The sequence below is a fragment of the Salmo salar genome, unplaced genomic scaffold (assembly GCF_905237065.1).
Source record: "Salmo salar unplaced genomic scaffold, Ssal_v3.1, whole genome shotgun sequence".
Lineage (NCBI taxonomy): Eukaryota > Metazoa > Chordata > Actinopteri > Salmoniformes > Salmonidae > Salmo > Salmo salar.
The window spans coordinates 5,001-26,521 of NW_025548716.1; the positions used below are offsets into that span (position 1 = coordinate 5,001).

The following is a 21,521-nucleotide window of genomic DNA, read 5'->3' on the forward strand; positions in this document are numbered from 1 at the left end:
CACGTTATACCACACTGATCCTAACCCTGTAACCAACTCTATCCCCACCAGCATGCTGTAGAAGATGAAGTCTCCTAGACCCAGTTTCACTCCCCCTGGGAATCAGAACCACGTTATACCACACTGATCCTAACCCTGTAACCAACTCTATCCCCACCAGCATGCTGTAGAAGATGAAGTCTCCTAGACCCAGTTTCACTCCCCCTGGGAATCAGAACCACGTTATACCACACTGATCCTAACCCTGTAACCAACTCTATCCCCACCAGCATGCTGTAGAAGATGAAGTCTCCTAGACCCAGTTTCACTCCCCCTGGGAATCAGAACCATGTTATACCACACTGATCCTAACCCTGTAACCCAGTAATCCAGTAACCCTGTAACCTGGTAACCCTGTAACCCCGTAACCTGGTAACCCTGTAACCCAGTAACCCTGTGACCCCGTAACCCAGTAACCCTGTGACCCCGTAACCCAGTGACCCTGTAACCCAGTAACCCTGTAACCCAGTAACCCCGTAACCTGGTAACCCTGTAACCCAGTAACCCTGTGACCCCGTAACCCAGTAAGCCTGTGACCCCGTAACCCAGTGACCCTGTAACCCAGTAACCCTGTAACCCAGTAACCCCGTAACCTGGTAACCCTGTAACCCAGTAACCCTGTGACCCCGTAACCCAGTAAGCCTGTGACCCCGTAACCCCAACCCCCGGTAACCCTAACACCCTGTTATCCTAATTCAACCCGGTAACCAATTAGACTCCATATGCCAGTCTTCATTGGACCCAGAAACACAGGACAAACACATCCTGAAAACCTGGATGACAGATTTTTTGTTCAATCATGTCCGTCACGTTTGACAGGATGCCACAATATCCTAAAACTCTAAAACTGTAAAACACAGAGCCTTCAGAAAGTATTCACACGCCTTGACTTTTTACACATTTTGTTGTTGTTCCCGCCTGAATTAAAAAAAATTGGATTCAATTGAGATCGTTTTTTGTCACTGATTTACACACAATAACCTCATAATGTCAAAAGTGGAATTATGTTTTTAGAAATGTGTACAAATTAATTAAAAATGAAAAGCTGAAATGTCTTGAATCAATCATTTTTCAACCCTTTTGTTATGACAAGCCTAAATACGTTCAGGAGTAACATTTTGCAAGTCACATAAATTGCATGGAGTCACTCTGTGTGCAATAATAGTGCTTAACATGATTGTTGAATGACTACCTCATCTCTGTACTCCACACATACGGATAATTGTAAGGTCCCTCAGTCGAACAGTGAATTTCAAACACAGATTCAACCACAAAGACCAGGGAGGTTTTCCAACGCCTCAAAGAAGGCCACATGCATCCTGTTTCCAACAAGGCCCCAAAGTAATACTGCAAATAATGTGGCAAAGCAATTCACTTTTTGTCCTGAATACAAAGTGTTATGTTTTGGGGCAAATCCAAATGCAACACATTACTGAGTACCACTCTCCATATTTTCAAGCATAGTAGTGGCTGCATCATGTTATGGGTATGCTTGTAATCCTTTAAGGACTTTTTCAGGATAAAAATAAAAACTGAGCTAAGCACAGGCAAACTCCCAGAGGAAAACCTGGTTCAGTCTGCTTTCCAGCAGACACTGGGAGATGAATTCACCTTTCAGCAGGACAATAACCTAAAACACAAGGCCACATCTACACTGGAGTTGCTCATCAAGAAGACAGTAAAATGTTCCTGAGTGGCCTAGTTACAGTTTTGTCTTAAATTGTCTTGAAAATCTATGCCAAGACCTGAAAATGGTTGTCTTAGCAATGATCAACAACCAACTTGACAAAGCTTGAAGAATTGTAAAAATAATAAAATGGGCAAATGTTGCACAATCCAGGTGTGGAAAGCTCTTAAGAGATTTACCCAGAAAGACTCACTGCTGTAATCACTACCTAAGGTGATTCTAACATGTATTGCCTAAGAGGCTTGAATACTTACGTAATCAAGATTAGTGTTTTATATTTCGTACATTTCTTTACAAATGTTAGAATTTTTCTTCCACTTTGATATGAGTATTTTGTGAAGATCGTTGAAAACAAAAAAAATGACAATAGAAAAATATAGAAAGTCCAGGGGGTGTGAATACTTTCTGAAGGAACTGCATGTGAGAATGCTGTTCATTGACTACAGCTCGGCGTTCAACACCACAGTGGCCTCCCAGCTCATCACGAACCAAAGGACCTTGAACACCTCCCTCTGCAAAAATGGATCCTGGATTTTTACGGGCTGCCCCCAGATGGTGAGGGGAGGCAACATCATCACGCTGATCCTCAACACGTGCTCAGTCCCCTCCTGTACTCCCTGTTCACCCACGACCGAGTGGCACAACTCCAACACCACCATTAAGTTTGCTGACGACACGACGGTGGTTGGCTTGACCACAGACGAAGAAACAGCCTATAGAGAGGATGTCAGTGATATGGCAGTGTGGTGCCAGGACAACAACAACCTCTCCTTCAACATCATCAGCAAGACAAAGTTGCGGTTCGTGTACTACAGGAAATGGAGGTGCGGACAGCCCCCCGATCCACATCGACGGGGCTGTAGTGAAGCGGGTCGAGAGCTTCAAGTTCCTCGGTGTCCACATCACTAATGAATTAACATGGTCCAAAGAAAGCATGACAACCCCTCTTCCCTCTCAGGAGGCTGAAAAGGTTTGGCATGGAACCTCAGATCCTCAAAACGTTCTACAGCTGCACCATCGAGAGCATCTTGACTGGCTGCATCACCGCCTGGTATGGCAACGTCTTGGCATCCAACTGCGAGGCGCTCCAGAGGGTAGTGCGTATTACCCAGTACATCACTGGGGTTGAGCTCTCTGCCATCAAAGGACCTCTATACCTGGCGGCGTCAGAGGAAGGCCCTAAAAAGACTACAGACACCAAAGTCATTGTACCGGTGCACCAAGTCTAGAACCAGCAGGACCCTATAAACACCTTCTACCACCAAGCCATAAGACTGCTAAAGAGTTAACCAATAGCTACCTGAACTATCTGCATTTGCTCTTCTTGAACTCTTTCGACTCATCACATACGCGGCTGCTATTGTTTATTATCTATCCTGTTGCCTAGTTACTGTATATATCTACCTCCTAACCCTGCACATTGGCTCAGTACTGGTACCCAGTGTATAGAGCCATGTTATCATTGACTCAGTACTGGTACCCAGTGTATAGAGCCATGTTATCATTGACTCAGTACTGGTACCCAGTGTATAGAGCCATGTTGTCATTGACTCAGTACTGGTACCCAGTGTATAGAGCCATGTTATCATTGACTCAGTACTGGTACCCAGTGTATAGAGCCATGTTATCATTGACTCAGTACTGGTATCCAGTGTATAGAGCCATGTTATCATTGACTCAGTACTGGTACCCAGTGTATAGAGCCATGTTGTCATTGACTCAGTACTGGTACCCAGTGTATAGAGCCATGTTATCATTGACTCAGTACTGGTACCCAGTGTATAGAGCCATGTTATCATCGACTCAGTACTGGTACCCAGTGTATAGAGCCATGTTATCATTGACTCAGTACTGGTACCCAGTGTATAGAGCCATGTTATCATTGACTCAGTACTGGTACCCAGTGTATAGAGCCATGTTATCATTGACTCAGTACTGGTATCCAGTGTATAGAGCCATGTTATCATCGACTCAGTACTGGTACCCAGTGTATAGAGCCATGTTATCATCGACTCAGTACTGGTACCCAGTGTATAGAGCCATGTTATCATTGACTCAGTACTGGTACCCAGTGTATAGAGCCATGTTATCATTGACTCAGTACTGGTACCCAGTGTATAGAGCCATGTTATCATTGACTCAGTACTGGTACCCAGTGTATAGAGCCATGTTATCATTGACTCAGTACTGGTACCCAGTGTATAGAGCCATGTTATCATTGACTCAGTACTGGTACCCAGTGTATAGAGCCATGTTATCATTGACTCAGTACTGGTACCCAGTGTATAGAGCCATGTTGTCATTGACTCAGTACTGGTACCCAGTGTATAGAGCCATGTTATCATTGACTCAGTACTGGTACCCAGTGTATAGAGCCATGTTATCATTGACTCAGTACTGGTACTCAGTGTATATTACAGCCATGTTATCATTGACTCAGTACTGGTACCCACTGTATATTATAGCCATGTTATCATTGAATCATTGGTGTATTTATAATTACGTGTTATAGAAGAAGAAAAAAATTCTCTGCAATGTTGGGAAGGGCGTAAGTAAGCATTTTGTTGTTATGCCAGGGTGTACCCTACACAGCTATTAAAATCCTAACTTCACTGAGCCTCACATTTAAAAAGCCTTTGACTCTACGATCTAGCACACACACTACAATATTCTGATATGGTGTAATTAGCTAGAACAGACTGTAACTCAAAGCTGCCTCCTAAAATGTTCACTCACGCTTGCCATAGAGTTGACATTTTTCACCAACATGTTGAATTGAATAACATGTAGGTTGAGTTATTAAAGGGCTGGTGAACTTCAGAGCTGGAAGGATTTGACGCTTTGGTTAAAAAAGGCAAGTAGAAACACATACTAGTTGTGATCGTGACTCCCGCTGGAGAGTCCGCGCGTTCTGGGCGACGTGAAACCAACGGTATCGTGACGCTGGCTTCTTCTCTGGCGAGCTCTCGTTGGCTATCGCTGATCACCGTTCTCAAAAAAAAAACTTGTCGTTGCACAACTCACACTACAACAGCGTCGCAGATTTTGTATTCAATAAATGTGAATAAAAATAAATAAATAAATAAATAAATAAATAAAATCAGGACATCGGACTGCTCAAAGATGGGATCGGTTGTCCTCAGGTTGCGTCTCTGGATCGCTCACATTAAACCAGCGTTGGTAACGGCCGAGCCGCCCTGATTAGGAAACGGCACGGGGATTGTTTTACGAAACGTGACAAATACAAATTGTATTTATTGTTACTGTTCCAGTACTCACTCTCCTCATCATCATCGTCCATTACGGGCGGTCTGGCAGAGGGGAGTTGTTGGATCTCCCGTCGCGTCTCGTCTGTGGATTGAAGGGGTCCCAGCTGATGCTCCTGATGCCCCATCCAGTTAGGGGTGAACCCTCCGTCATCCTCTGGGGGGCTGAGAGGGGCCGGGCCTAAAGCCAGGGCTGGGGGGGGGGGGAGAAGTCAAATATTATACACGAGGAGGCGATGAGCCCAGGGCTAGATAGGGCTGCTGCAGGGGAGGGAGAGAAGAATTCAGATATTTAACACCTGAAACCCCACCTCTTTAAGGAATACCTGGGATAGGATTAAGTAATCCTTCTAACCCTCCCCCCCCAAAAAAAAACAGATATAGATGTACTATTGTAAAGTGGTTGTTCCACTGGATATCATAAGGTGAATGCACCAATTTGTAAGACGCTCTGGATAAGAGTGTCTGCTAAATGACGTAAATGTAAATGTAAAAAAAAAAAAAACGCTGGAGATGCCATAAAAAGGAGGCATGTTTTGGGGTTCAATGGTGGCCAGAGATGGAGGGGCTGCTGATGGGAGGGTAGAAAATAATTATGATATTACAAAAACACTTCAGAAAAGAATCATATTACGGGGTGCAAGTGAGGCCAGGGGTAGGTGGCTGACGGAGAGGGTGGAGAGACATTTAAAACACCAGACACCACAGACTCACATTGACTCTCAACCTGAGCGACGGGGCCTCTGTTGAGTTCTTCCTGGTCATCGGTCTGTGTCCGAGGCCAGTGTCTGCCATGTTGACCAGCCACACCATGGTCGCTGGGAATGGAGGGACAAGAAATGGTACAGTAGACATTACATTACTCGGTAGCTACGGGCATTCATGTTTAATGACAAACAACAACAAGACATCCACAATATCTTAACTGTATACCAGATTCACCTCCTGTCTGAAAGCAAGTGCTAAAGCTAGTGAAAACACATAGCATAGATAATACGAACAGGCAACACATCAGTTTCCATCGACGACGAGTCATAATACCGTATCCATCGACGACGAGTCATAATACCGTATCCATCAACGACGAGTCATAATACCGTATCCATCGACGACGAGTCATAATACCGTATCCGCTCGACGGACGAGTCATAATACCGTATCCATCGACGACGAGTCATAATACCGTATCCATCGACGACGAGTCATAATACCGTATCCATCGACGACGTGTCATAATACCGTATCCATCAACGACGAGTCATAATACCGTATCCATCGACGACGAGTCATAATACTGTATCCATCGACGACGAGTCATAATACCGTATCCGTCGACGACGAGTCATAATACCGTATCCATCGACGACGTGTCATAATACCGTATCCATCGACGACGTGTCATAATACCGTATCCATCAACGACGTGTCATAATACCGTATACGTCGACGAGTCATAATACAGTATCCGTCGACGAGTCATAATACCGTATCCGTCGACGACGAGTCATAATACCGTATCCGTCGACGAGTCATAATACCGTATCCGTCGACGACGTGTCATAATACCGTATCCGTCGACGACGAGTCATAATACCGTTTCCATCGACGATGAGTCATAATACCGTATCAATCAAATGTACTAATGTCTAATACCTAATCAGGTGTGTGCAGGTGTTGTGAGGTAGGAAGTATGACGCATCTTACAAGAGTAGAAGAGCTGAGATGGTTACTGTGTGTAAGTTTATTTCACCCTCATCAATCTACACACAATACCCCATAATGATTTAGAAATGTTTGCTAAATGATCAACAACAAAAAAATGTAAAACAGAAATACCTTATTGACATAATTATTCAGACCCTTTGCTATGAGACTTGAAATTGAGCTCAGGTGCATCCTGTTTCCATTGGTCATCATTGAGATGTTTCTACATGCCTGTGGTAAATTCAATTGATTGGACATGATTTGAAAAAGGCACACACCTGTCTATATAAAGGTCCTACAGTTGACAGTGCATGTCAGAGCAAATACCAAGCTAAGAGGTCAAAAGGAATTGTCCGTAGAGCTCCGAGACAGCATTGTGTCGAAGCACAGATCTGGGGAAGGGTACCAAAACATGTCTGTAGCATTGAAGGTCCCCAAGAACACAGTGGTACCATCATTCTTAAATGGAAGAAGTTTGAAACCACCAAGACTCTTCCTAGAGCTGGCCGTCCGGCCAAACTGAGCAAGCGGGGGAGAAGGGCCTTGGTCAGGGAGGTGACTGATGGTCACTCTGACAGAGCTCCAGAGTTCCTCTGTGGAGATGGGAGAACCTTCCAGAAGGACAACCATCTCTGCAGCACTCCACCAAGCAGGCCTTTATGGTAGAGTGGCCAGACGGAAGCCACTCCTCATTAAAAAGGCACATGACAGCCCACTTGGAGTTTGCCAAAAGGCACCTAAAGGACTCTGACCATGAGAAACAAGATTTTCTGGTCTGATGAAACCAAGATGAAACTCTTTGGCCTGAATGCCAAGCGTCACGTTTGGAGGAAACCTGGCACCATCCCTACGGTGAAGCAAGGTGGTGGCAGCATCATGCTGTGGGGATGTTTTTCGGCAGCAGAGACTAGTCAGGATCGTGGGAAAGATGAAAGGAGCAAAGTACAGAGAGATCCTTGATGAAAACCTGCTCCAGAGCGCTCAGAACCTCAGACTGAGGCAAAGGTTCACCTTCTAACAGGACAATGGCCCTAAGCACACAGCCAAAACAACGCAGGAGTGGCTTCGGGACAAGTCTCTGAATGTCCTTGAGTGGCCCAGCCAGAGCCTGGACTTGGAACATCTCTGGAGAGACCTGAAAATAGCTGTGCAGCGACGCTCCCCATCCAACCTGACAGAGCTTGAGAGGATCTGCAGAGAAGAATGGGAGAAACTCCCCAAATACGGGTGTGCCAAGATTGAAGCGTCATACCCAAGAAGACCTGAGGCTGTAATCGCTGCCAAAGGTGCTTCAACAAAGTACTGAGTAAAGGGTCTGAATACTTATGTAAATATGATCTGTTATTTCATACATTTGCAAAAATGTTATGAGGTATTGTGATGCCATTATGGGGTATTGTGTGTAGATTGATGAGGGTGAAAAAACAATACATTTTAGAATAAGGCTGTAATGTAACAAAATGTGGAAAAAGTGAAGGGGTCTGAATACTTTCCGAATGCGCTGAATTTAGGTCAGATTAGGTAGATACACTACTTCAGGTAGATAAAAACGGACATCTCATTCCAAAATCATGGGCATTAATACGGAGTTGGTCCCCCCCATTGCTGCTATAACAGCCTCCACTCTTCTGGGAAGGCTTTCCACTAGATGTTGGAAAATTGCTGCGGGGACTTGTATCCATTCAGCCACAAGAGCATTAGTGAGGTCAGGGACTGATGTTGGGCGATTAGGCCTGGCTCGCAGTCGGCGTTCCAATTCATCCCAATGATATTCGATGGGGTTAAGATCAGGGCTCTGTGCAGGGCAGTCAAGTTCTTCCACACCGATCTCAACAAACCATTACTGTATGAACCTCGCTTTGTGCACGAGGGCATTGTCATGCTGAAAGAGGAAAGGGCCTTTCCCAAACTGTTGCCTCAGTTGGAAGCACAAACTCATCTGGAATGTCATTGTATGCCGTAGTGTTAAGATTTCCACTCACTGAAATTAAAAGGTATTTTTTGGTATTTTATTAGGATACCCATTATCTGTTGCAGCAGCTACCCTTCCTGGGGTCCACACAAAACATAACATTTAATAGATAACAGCTCAAAGACAGAACTACATAAATATTAGATTTTTTTTTTTTTTAACCAAAAGGCACACGTAGCGTACATATCAACACATAACTATCTAGGTCAAATAGGGGAGAGGCGTTGTGCCGTGAGGTGTTGCTGATGTGTATACGGTTGAATCATCAGCATACATGGACACACATGCTTTGTTTAATGCCAGGTCATTGGTTAAAATAGAAAAGAGTAGAGGGCCTAGAGAGCTGCCCTGCGGTACACCACACTTTACATGTTTGACAATAAGAGAAGCTTCCTTTAAAGTAAACCCTTTGACTTCTATTGTCATTATTGATCGATACAAATAATTTTCCCACTTCCCTCACACCGACTCTACAAAATTCTAACTTGCAATGCTTTTCCTTCATTATTATTATTGATTTTTTTTTATGCATGAATACGATGGCTCACTGTTCGTTGTTGGCATTTCCTGCCTAAATTTGCACACTTTGCCAAGAAAGTAATCATTAAAATAATTGGCGACATCAAATGGTTGTGATGAATAAGCCGTCTGATTCGATGAAAGACTGAGTTGAATTTGTCTTTCTGCCCATCATTTCATCTTAAAGTACACCAACGTTTTTTTCCCCATCATTATATCACTGATCTTAGCTTCATAATACAGTTTCTTCGTCTTTTTGTGGAGTTTAGTCACATAATTTCTCAATTTGCAGGAAATAAGCCAGTGAGATGTGCAGCCAGACTTATTAGCCACTCCTTTTGCCCCATCTCTTTCAACCATACAGTTTTTCAATTCTACATCAATCACATTACAGGCACTGGTTACAATGAGAAGCTTGCTCTTGAGCGGACAGCTTGACAAAAACCAGTCAATATTCAGTAACCCAAGAAAGTTGACCTCTCTGTTTACATCACATACACCATCAAGCATTTCACACGTATTATTTAGATACTGACTGTTAGTACTTGGTGGCGTATAGCAACACCCCTAAAGAAAAGGCTTGAGATGTGCCAAGTGAACCTGCAACCACAACACTTCAATAACACTGGACATAAGATCTTCTCTAAGCATTACAGGGATATGGCTCTGAATATATACAGCAACACCTCCCCCATAAGCATTCCTGTCTCTTCTTAGATTTAGATGCACTATTGTAAAGTGGTTGTTCCACTGGATATCATAAGGTGAATGCACCAATTTGTAAGTCGCTTCTGGATAAGAGCGTCTGCTAAATGACTTAAATGTAAATGTCTTCTATAGATGTTATATCCTTGTATTGCTACTGCTGTATCAAATGAATTATCCAAGTTAGTCTCAAAAATGGCTAATATATGAATGTTATCTGATGTTAGCAAGTCATTGATTAAACCTTATTTCTAAGGCTACATATAATAATATGGGCTGTGTTCAGCCCTTTCCTGGGTAGCTGATCATAGATAGACATAATACAGAAAAGAGCAAACAAAGCATGATAAAAATATATACATTCAGCAGTCCATTATTCAATTGGGTGTGTGTGTGTGTGTGTGTGTGTGTGTGTGTGTGTGTGTGTGTGTGTGTGTGTTGAAGCTACAAACCCACAGACTTGGCTCTCTCATCCCTTCCAGGCTTCTGGGAGGGAATGTGGACAATGAGCCTGTCATAGCGTATGTAAGCAATGTCCCCACGCGCTCTGGCAGCTTTCATGGCTGGGATCAGTTCTTTCCTCTTCTGGCACACAGCTTCAGGATATTCCTCGTTGAGGAAAATATTAGTTCCTTTCAAGTTCTTGGCTCTTTCCAGAACAGTTACTTTGTCCTTGAACCTCAGGAACTTGTGCACTATTGAACTGGGCCTGTCACCTGAGCCGGTGGTGGGTTTTCCAGTCCTGTGGGCGCGCTCCACCTCAATCTTCCTGTGGTCCATCTTCAATTTCTCAGAGATCATTTCCCTCACTATGTCCTCAGACTCCATCCAGGTCTCACGTGGAGATTCTGGAATTCCGTCCACAACCATGTTGTTCCTCATTGATTGCCCCTCGGAGATAATCTGATTTCTCCGTCATTGTTATCATGGATTCACATACAGAACTGATGTCCTCTCTCAATGGCTTACAGATTTCTGTCATCTTGCCGTTTTCCTGTTTCAACTCATTGAGCTGACCCTGGGAGAACTGCAAACTGTTCTTCAGGTCCTGGACCTCTGGTCAGGTCCTCCATTCTTTTATTAGTAGAATCCACCAGTATTTGGACGAAACACTATTTTGTTATTGTTGAAAAAACTGCTTGGAGAAATAGTTTTGTTCGTTATAATTATTATTTTTTTAAATTGTTCTCCTGTGATCGAGAGACACCACTGTCCTCTACGGTACTCCCGCCGGCTTTAGTCTTTGTCACGGCAGCTAGCAGCGTACGTTATGCTGTCACTCCTCGCAGTTCCAGACAGGGCAGATAACAAGGAAGATTGTTGTTTTTCCCCAATCACTCAGCAGGGATCTGGACAGCCACAAACCCGGGACAATCCTCAGTCCCAGCCACAATGGCTAGCTACGTCACAGGCTGCGTTCAAGGCTGCGCCAAAAAGCTCCTCAGACCCCGGCCTTGGTCGGCAGGATCACTGGACAGATTGAACTAGTCCCCAGCAACTGATGCCAACGGCATCACGGGATCCAAACTAAAATGTTAGCTAGCTACTAAGAAACTTTCCAACACACTTAAAAAAAAAAAAAATGTTGGTCCTCCAAAACAACAAACCAAGCTTTTTTGTATATGAGGTGTACTCCAGAAATGTTTTTAACCCGTAACCGGGTGGGGTTCTTCAGACGACTCGTGAGGCTTGTGGGCGTCCTAGAGGAAAACCCAACTGACATGTACGTTTTAGTGAGAGTCTCACCTTTCCACAGAGGGGTCATATTAGAGTGGAGCCCAAACTGTTCTGACGCTACACACAGAAGTTGGCAGAAGAGGCCGTACAAACGTCAGACGAGTCTTGTGACGCTTGGGGGGGTCGCAGAGCAAAAACGTAGAACACCGTCGTGTTTGTGAGAGTCTGATCTTTCCATAGTTTGTAGGCCAAACCGTTTGTAAGATCCCCCCAAAGAAAATCACATTTCACCCACAGATGTGGAATTGCGACATTAAACTGATGGGGATTTCTCTATGATGCTAATAAAAAGTTTGTGCGGGGCTCGGACATCGACTCATGGATTGTATATGTGTGCAATTTCAGAGGGTGAATGGGCAAGACAAAATATTTAAGTGCCTTTGAACGGGGTATGGTAGTAGGTACCAGGCACACTGGTTTGAGTCAAGAACTGCAACGCTGCTGGGGTTTTTCCCCCCACACTCAACAGTTTCCCGTGTGTATCAAGAATGGTCCACCAAGGACATCCAGCCAACCTGACACAATCATAGCATTCACCTGGATTCACCTGGTCAGTCTATGTCACGGAAACACCGGGTGTTCCTAATGTTTTGTCCACTCGGTGTATATGTAATACAGGTTACAGGTGTTGATGTACGAGATGTGACGTGTGTGACTTACAGGAGTAGATGAGAGCTGGGAAGATGGGCTCGTTCCTCTCCTGAGCCGTCTCCACTAAGATACGAAGAGGACCTTTCGGGCAGAGCACCGCTAGCAGATCTATGGAGGGAGAAACAGGGGTCGTATTCATCAGAGCACCTCTAGGAGGGAGAAACAGGGGTCGTAATTCATTAGGGCACCTCTAGGAGGGAGAAACAGGGTCGTAATTCATTAGGGCACCTCTAGGAGGGAGAAACAGGGTCGTAATTCATTAGGGCACCTCTAGGAGGGAGAAACAGGGGTCGTATTCATTAGGGCACTTCTAGGAGGGAGAAACAGGGTCGTAATTCATTAGGGCACTTCTAGGAGGGAGAAACAGGGGTCGTATTCATTAGGGCACCTCTAGGAGGGAGAAACAGGGTCGTAATTCATTAGGGCACCTCTAGGAGGGAGAAACAGGGTCGTAATTCATTAGGGCACCTCTAGGAGGGAGAAACGGGGTCGTATTCATTAGGGCACCTCTAGGAGGGAGAAACAGGGGTCGTATTCATTAGGGCACCTCTAGGAGGGAGAAACAGGGTCGTAATTCATTAGGGCACTTCTAGGAGGGAGAAACAGGGGTCGTATTTATTAGGGCACCTCTAGGAGGGAGAAACAGGGTCGTAATTCATTAGGGCACCTCTAGGAGGGAGAAACAGGGTCGTAATTCATTAGGGCACTTCTAGGAGGGAGAAACAGGGGTCGTAATTCATTAGGGCACCTCGTGGCAAAATGTTTTGTAACAGAAAATGTAAACAGGCATTTGTTATTGTACAGTTCAGATAACACACTGAAACAAGGAGAAGCTTTCTTTGAGTTGGTGCCTAATGAATATGACGCAGAGCTTTGAGTCAGGATAGACCCGTGTTGGGAGACAGAACAGAGGACGCTTTGAGAGAGAGAGAGAGAGACAGACCAAGTAGAAATATTTCATCTGAGTTAAAGAATGTCTGAGACTGACTGGGTGTAAACTCTTCTCCAACACCAACTATATGGAGAACACAGATGGAATCAGGACAAATAGTGTTGGACACAAAACACAAGGGTCTTTTGGGACCGAGACCAAGTAAAAACATATTTTATCTGATTTAAAACACATTTCTGAGGCTGGGTGGGTGAAAACTCTACAGCAGATATCCCTGGGTTATTTTTGCTACAAACAAACACTTCGCTCACATAATATCTGTAGTCAGCATTGGATTGCTACAGCAAACTGACCACCAGCGCCGTTACCCCCACCAAACCAATATGGACCACCTTTACCCCCACCAAACCAATATGGACCACCTTTACCCCCACCAAACCAATATGGACCACCGTTACCCCCACCAAACCAATATGGACCACCGTTACCCCCACCAAACCAATATGGACCACCTTTACCCCCACCAAACCAATATGGACCACCTTTACCCCCACCAAACCAATATGGACCACCTTTACCCCCACCAAACCAATATGGACCACCTTTACCCCCACCAAACCAATATGGACCACCTTTACCCCCACCAAACCAATATGGACCACCTTTACCCCCACCAAACCAATATGGACCACCGTTACCCCCCACCAAAGCATCGTTACCCCCACCAATACGGACCACCGTTACCCCCACCAAACCAATATGGACCACCGTTATCCCCACCAATACGGACCACCGTTACCCCCACCAAACCAATACGGACCACCGTTACCCCCACCAAACCAATACGGACCACCGTTACCCCCACCAAACCAATACGGACCACCGTTACCCCCACCAAACCACCGTTACCCCCACCAAACCACCGTTACCCCCACCAAACCACCGTTACCCCCACCAAACCAATATGGACCACCGTTACCCCCACTAAACCAATATGGACCACCGTTACCCCCACTAAACCAATACGGACCACCGTTACCCCCACCAAACCAATATGGACCACCTTTACCCCCACCAAACCAATATGGACCACCTTTACCCCCACCAAACCAATATGGACCACCTTTACCCCCACCAAACCAATATGGACCACCTTTACCCCCACCAAACCAATATGGACCACCTTTACCCCCACCAAACCAATATGGACCACCGTTACCCCCACCAAAGCATCGTTACCCCCACCAATATGGACCACCGTTATCCCCACCAATACGGACCACCGTTATCCCCACCAAACCAATACGGACCACCGTTACCCCCACCAAACCAATACGGACCACCGTTACCCCCACCAAACCAATACGGACCACCGTTACCCCCACCAAACCAATACGGACCACCGTTACCCCCACCAAACCACCGTTACCCCCACCAAACCACCGTTACCCCCACCAAACCACCGTTACCCCCACCAAACCACCGTTACCCCCACCAAACCAATATGGACCACCGTTACCCCCACTAAACCAATACGGACCACCGTTACCCCCCACTAAACCAATACGGACCACCGTTACCCCCACCAAACCAATACGGACCACCGTTACCCCCACCTAACCAATACGGACCACTGTTACCCCCACCATACCACCTTTACCCCCAACAAACCAATATGGACCACCGTTACCCCCACCAAACCAATATGGACCACCTTTACCCCCACCAAACCACCGTTACCCCACCAAACCAATACGGACCACCGTTACCCCCACCAAACCAATACGGACCACCGTTACCCCCACCAAACCAATACGGACCACCGTTACCCCACCAATACGGACCGCCTTTACCCCCACCAAACCAATACGGACCACCTTTACCCCCACCAATACGGACCACCGTTACCCCCACCAATACGGACCACCGTTACCCCCACCAATACGGACCACCGTTACCCCCACCAAACCAATACGGACCACCGTTACCCCCACCAAACCAATACGGACCACCGTTACCCCCACCAATACGGACCACCGTTACCCCCATCAATACGGACCACCGTTACCCCCATCAATACGGACCACCGTTACCCCCATCAATACGGACCACCGTTACCCCCACCAATACGGACCACCGTTACCCCATCAATACGGACCACCGTTACCCCCACCAATACGGACCACCGTTACCCCCACCAATACGGACCACCGTTACCCCCACCAATACGGACCACCGTTACCCCCATCAATACGGACCACCGTTACCCCCATCAATACGGACCACCGTTACCCCCACCAAACCAATACGGACCACTGTTACCCCCACCAATACGGACCACCGTTACCCCCACCAAACCACCGTTACCCCCACCAAACCAATACGGACCACCGTTACCCCCACCAAACCAATACGGACCACCGTTACCCCCACCAAATCAATACGGACCACCGTTACCCCCACCAAACCACCGTTACCCCCACCAAACCACCGTTACCCCCACCAAACCAATACGGACCACCGTTACCCCCACCAAACCAAAACGGACCACTGTTACCCCCACCAAACCAAACCACCGTTACCCCCACCAATACGGACCACCGTTACCCCCACCAAACCAAACCTAAACAGACCACTGTGCTACCACAAGCTAAACACTTTTAGGTTAAATACATTTACAATGACCACTATTCTGTCGTGGAAATCAGACCACTCCTGTCCTGGACGTTATTCTCAGACAGTGGTCGTGTCCCAAATGGCACCCGATTCCCTATAAAGTGCACTACTTTTGACCAGAACCCTATGGGTCCTGGTCAGAAGTAGTGCACTAGATAGGGAATAGGGGGCCATTTGGGACAAAGCCACTGCAATGCTTCAGGAAGGGCCAGCTTTAAGAGGAAATCTGGTCCTATCTGTCTAAGGTTGTCTAAATGAAGAATGTCTTAACCTCAGCTGTTATGACTCTCTCTACCCCACCTACTTCCTGTCTCAGATGGGTGTTTCCTGTCTGCCGACCAGTCAGATCTTTCCTCTCAACAACAACGGTCAGGAAATCTAGGCGCTGCCATGAGTCTTGTCTGAAGAGGACTTGAGATCGATAGAGAGCAGTTAAAATTAAGACATGGGCTAGAGGGAGTTTCCACCATATTTCTTAGACCAGTCTTTTCCTTTCGAGTCAAAGAAGAACAAGTGTACACTTTGGACAGAAGGAGAGATCATTGGGACGTAGCTACAGTCTCACAGTGAAAGGCCTGTATACAAGCCAAAGACTCAAGCCGGAAGGTACTCACCATAGACAGGTATAACAGCCAGGATGTTCACTCAGGAAAGGTACTCACCATAGACAGATATAACAGCCAGGATGAGCCAGGCAGTCCACTCAGGAAAGGTACTCACCATAGACAGATATAACAGCCAGGATGTTCACTCAGGAAAGGTACTCACCATAGACAGATATAACAGCCAGGATGAGCCAGGCAGTCCACTCAGGAAAGGTACTCACCATAGACAGATATAACAGCCAGGATGTTCACTCAGGAAAGGTACTCACCATAGACAGATATAACAGCCAGGATGAGCCAGGCGGTCCACTCAGGAAAGGTACTCACCATAGACAGATATAACAGCCAGGATGTTCACTCAGGAAAGGTACTCACCATAGACAGATATAACAGCCAGGATGTTCACTCAGGAAAGGTACTCACCATAGACAGATATAACAGCCAGGATGAGCCAGGCGGTCCACTCAGGAAAGGTACTCACCATAGACAGATATAACAGCCAGGATGTTCACTCAGGAAAGGTACTCACCATAGACAGATATAACAGCCAGGATGTTCACTCAGGAAGGTACTCACCATAGACAGATATAACAGCCAGGATGTTCACTCAGGAAAGGTACTCACCATAGACAGATATAACAGCCAGGATGTTCACTCAGGAAAGGTACTCACCATAGACAGATATAACAGCCAGGATGTTCACTCAGGAAAGGTACTCACCATAGACAGATATAACAGCCAGGCAGTCCACTCAGGAAAGGTACTCACCATAGACAGATATAACAGCTAGGATGAGCCAGGAGGTCCAGTCAGGAAAGGTACTCACCATAGACAGATATAACAGCCAGGATGTTCACTCAGGAAAGGTACTCACCATAGACAGATATAACAGCCAGGCAGTCCACTCAGGAAAGGTACTCACCATAGACAGATATAACAGCCAGGATGTTCACTCAGGAAAGGTACTCACCATAGACAGATATAACAGCCAGGATGTTCACTCAGGAAAGGTACTCACCATAGACAGATATAACAGCCAGGATGTTCACTCAGGAAAGGTACTCACCATAGACAGATATAACAGCCAGGATGTTCACTCAGGAAAGGTACTCACCATAGACAGATATAACAGCCAGGATGTTCACTCAGGAAAGGTACTCACCATAGACAGATATAACAGCCAGGATGAGCCAGGCAGTCCACTCGGGAAAGGTACTCACCATAGACAGATATAACAGCCAGGCAGTCCACTCAGGAAAGGTACTCACCATAGACAGATATAACAGCCAGGATGTTCACTCAGGAAAGGTACTCACCATAGACAGATATAACAGCCAGGATGTTCACTCAGGAAAGGTACTCACCATAGACAGATATAACAGCCAGGATGTTCACTCAGGAAAGGTACTCACCATAGACAGATATAACAGCCAGGATGTTCACTCAGGAAAGGTACTCACCATAGACAGATATAACAGCCAGGATGTTCACTCAGGAAAGGTACTCACCATAGACAGATATAACAGCCAGGATGTTCACTCAGGAAAGGTACTCACCATAGACAGATATAACAGCCAGGATGAGCCAGGCGGTCCACTCGGGAAGGTACTTGATGAAGACCAGAGCCATGAGAGCAGAGATCATGATGAGATAGGCCTGCTGCAGACGTAGAGGACCCTTCCAGTGGATACAGATCATCCCTACAACCCCGAAGTTCCACACGATCACAGCCAGGGTGATCCAGTCCATCGCCACGTTGTAGGTCTTAAACACTTCTCTGAGAGGACAGAGTGAGCACGTTGCCTTTAAGAGTACAGAGCAATCTGCACAGTCACACACTCTTAAAACAGCTGGTTCACTGATGACTTGAAATATATATATATATATATATATATATATATATATATATATATATATATATATATGTGTGTGTGTGATTGAAAAAGAGAGAAGAAGAATGGACTCACTTGAGGTATATGAAGGAGAAGAAGAACAGGAGGAGGAGAGAGGAGAGGAACAGCCAGCCTTGGATCACCTGTAAAGGACACGGAGAGATCAATAACAGCAAACTGTCTGTATAACACGTCACTGTATCTAGACACACATATAGAGAGGACTGAAACATACTGTGATGAGTGAGACCAGGGTTGTGTTCATCAGGCAACAAGCGGGACGACTTCCTGGACTTAAAATGTTATGATACATTGGTTGCAAAATGATTTACTTCGTGTGCCCTAATGAATACGACCCTAATGGCATTGTCAGAGCAGCATCTCTTACCCTGTAGCAGTGGTACTTGTATAGCAGTGGTACTTGTATAGTACTGGTACTTGTATAGTAGTGGTACTTGTATAGCAGCATCTCTTACCCTGTAGCAGTGGTACTTGTATAGCAGTGGTACTTGTATAGCAGTGGTACTTGTATAGCAGCATCTCTTACCCTGTAGCAGTGGTACTTGTATAGTAGCGGTACTTGTATAGCAGCGGTACTTGTATAGTAGCATCTCTTACCCTGTAGCAGCGGTACTTGTATAGCAGCATCTCTTACCCTGTAGCAGTGGTACTTGTATAGCAGCATCTCTTACCCTGTAGCAGCGGTACTTGTATAGCAGCATCTCTTACCCTGTAGCAGTGGTACTTGTATAGCAGTGGTACTTGTATAGTAGTGGTACTTGTATAGTAGCGGTACTTGTATAGTAGTGGTACTTGTATAGTAGTGGTACTTGTATAGTAGCAGCGGTACTTGTATAGCAGCATCTCTTACCCTGTAGCAGTGGTACTTGTATAGCAGCATCTCTTACCCTGTAGCAGTGGTACTTGTATAGTAGCGGTACTTGTATAGTAGCATCTCTTACCCTGCAGCAGCGGTACTTGTATAGCAGCATCTCTTACCCTGTAGCAGTGGTACTTGTATAGTAGCGGTACTTGTATAGCAGCATCTCTTACCCTGTAGCAGTGGTACTTGTATAGTAGCGGTACTTGTATAGCAGCATCTCTTACCCTGCAGCAGCGGTACTTGTATAGCAGCATCTCTTACCCTGTAGCAGTGGTACTTGTATAGTAGCGGTACTTGTATAGTAGCATCTCTTACCCTGTAGCAGTGGTACTTGTATAGTAGCGGTACTTGTATAGTAGCATCTCTTACCCTGTAGCAGTGGTACTTGTATAGTAGCGGTACTTGTATAGCAGCATCTCTTACCCTGTAGCAGCGGTACTTGTATAGCAGCATCTCTTACCCTGTAGCAGCGGTACTTGTATAGCAGCATCTCTTACCCTGTAGCAGCGGTACTTGTATAGCAGCATCTCTTACCCTGTAGCAGCGGTACTTGTATAGCAGCACCTCTTACCCTGTAGCAGCGGTACTTGTATAGCAGCATCTCTTACCCTGTAGCAGCGGTACTTGTATAGCAGCATCTCTTACCCTGTAGCAGCGGTACTTGTATAGCAGCATCTCTTACCCTGTAGCAGCGGTACTTGTATAGCAGCACCTCTTACCCTGTAGCAGCGGTACTTGTATAGCAGCATCTCTTACCCTGTAGCAGCGGTACTTGTATAGCAGCATCTCTTACCCTGTAGCAGCGGTACTTGTATAGCAGCACCTCTTACCCTGTAGCAGCGGTACTTGTATAGCAGCACCTCTTACCCTGTAGCAGCGGTACTTGTATAGCAGCATCTCTTACCCTGTAGCAGCGGTACTTGTATAGCAGCATCTCTTACCCTGTAGCAGCGGTACTTGTATAGCAGCATCTCTTACCCTGTAGCAGCGGTACTTGTATAGCAGCACCAGCACCATGGTCATGACTATGATGACACTGATCATGATGGTGGCGTTGAGGACCGAGTTGAGGGCTCGCTGGCCTATTGTGTCCGTGTCCTCGGGGAAAGGGGTGTATATCCTGGAAAACATTATCACAGGTCAAGACAGGTATCAACATCCTGGACATCTCTTAACAGAAGATTAGTCTCGTCGCATTGGATCATTTCAGAATATGTTTAACAGTGTCAGAAGAACCAGCAGAAATACTCAAACACCATCCTTTGTGAATCGTCACGTTGCTGCTATTATTGTTATTATTATTATTATTATTATTATTATTATTATTATTATTATTATTATTATAATAAGTCTGTTTCCAGTTGCTTGATTATCTTGTCTGTGTTTCTCCAGCTGCTTTATGATGAACAGCCCATAGGTAAACAAACTGAACAATGTACCTTTTTTTTTGTTAGCAGGCCAACCACATTTCCTGTACTTCTGTTAGTAAATACTGTAGATGTATGCTGATATTTCATCATCAAGGTGTTTTGTGTTACATTATCGCCATCTAGTGGCTGTGCTGGTCAACTGCATCAACAACCCTAACAACCCTAACCCGGGGGACAACCTGGGGCCTCGTCTCCTCAGGGAATCCAACAACCCTAACCCGGGGGACAACCTGGGGCCTTGTCTCCTCAGGGAATCCAACAACCCTAACCCGGGGGACAACCTGGGGCCTCGTCTCCTCAGGGTTCCAACAACCCTAACCCGGTCGGTACTTACAGCCTCTGTCCATCGTTCTGGGTGTAGAAGCTGACGGACTTGATGGTTGCCACGACGACCACCATGCAGAGCGTGACCGGGACGAACAGCATGATGACGTGTTTGGCCCCGTATTTCAGCGTCAGCTCCTCATCTTCGTCTTCCTCACTCTCTACCACCTGGGGGGTTCGTTGTGGGGGAGCCTGTCCGTTCTGTTCCGCCCCTCCTCCACCCCTGGACCGCAACCCCGTCACCCCAGGCTCAGGGTGTTGGTTCTGGGTCGGTACCGGGGCCTCAGTCGCCTGGAGGAGAAACATAGGGGGACATAAATACACACCTCTAGGGTCAGCCTGCAGTACAAGGAACACATTTACATTCTAGTCATTTAGCAGACTCTCTGATCCAGAGCCACTACAGTAGTGAGTCATTTAGCAGACTCTCTGATCCAGAGTCACTACAGTAGTGAGTCATTTAGCAGACTCTCTGATCCAGAGTCACTACAGTAGTGAGTCATTTAGCAGACTCTCTGATCCAGAGTCACTACAGTAGT

At 46.0% G+C, this 21,521-nt stretch overlaps 1 protein-coding gene across 2 annotated transcripts in view; it reads right to left on the reverse strand.

Annotated features, from left to right (window-relative positions):
* The window catches only part of LOC123733233 (presenilin-1), a 36,417-nt gene that overhangs the window by 1,890 nt on the left and 13,006 nt on the right, over positions 1 to 21,521 (reverse strand). The window contains exons 3-10 of one of the 2 annotated variants that reach the window (XM_045712676.1): positions 20,993 to 21,273; positions 20,207 to 20,348; positions 18,421 to 18,488; positions 18,010 to 18,230; positions 12,290 to 12,388; positions 5,707 to 5,810; positions 5,006 to 5,185; positions 1 to 313 (exon numbers count right to left, since the gene is read on the reverse strand). The exon at positions 1 to 313 is cut by the window's left edge and continues 557 nt beyond it. In XM_045712676.1, coding sequence (XP_045568632.1) covers positions 5,174 to 5,185; positions 5,707 to 5,810; positions 12,290 to 12,388; positions 18,010 to 18,230; positions 18,421 to 18,488; positions 20,207 to 20,348; positions 20,993 to 21,273 — 927 coding nt within the window. In that variant the 3' untranslated portion in view covers positions 1 to 313; positions 5,006 to 5,173. The remainder of the gene's footprint in view (positions 314 to 5,005; positions 5,186 to 5,706; positions 5,811 to 12,289; positions 12,389 to 18,009; positions 18,231 to 18,420; positions 18,489 to 20,206; positions 20,349 to 20,992; positions 21,274 to 21,521) is intronic. The other variant, XM_045712675.1, reaches the window with a different exon arrangement.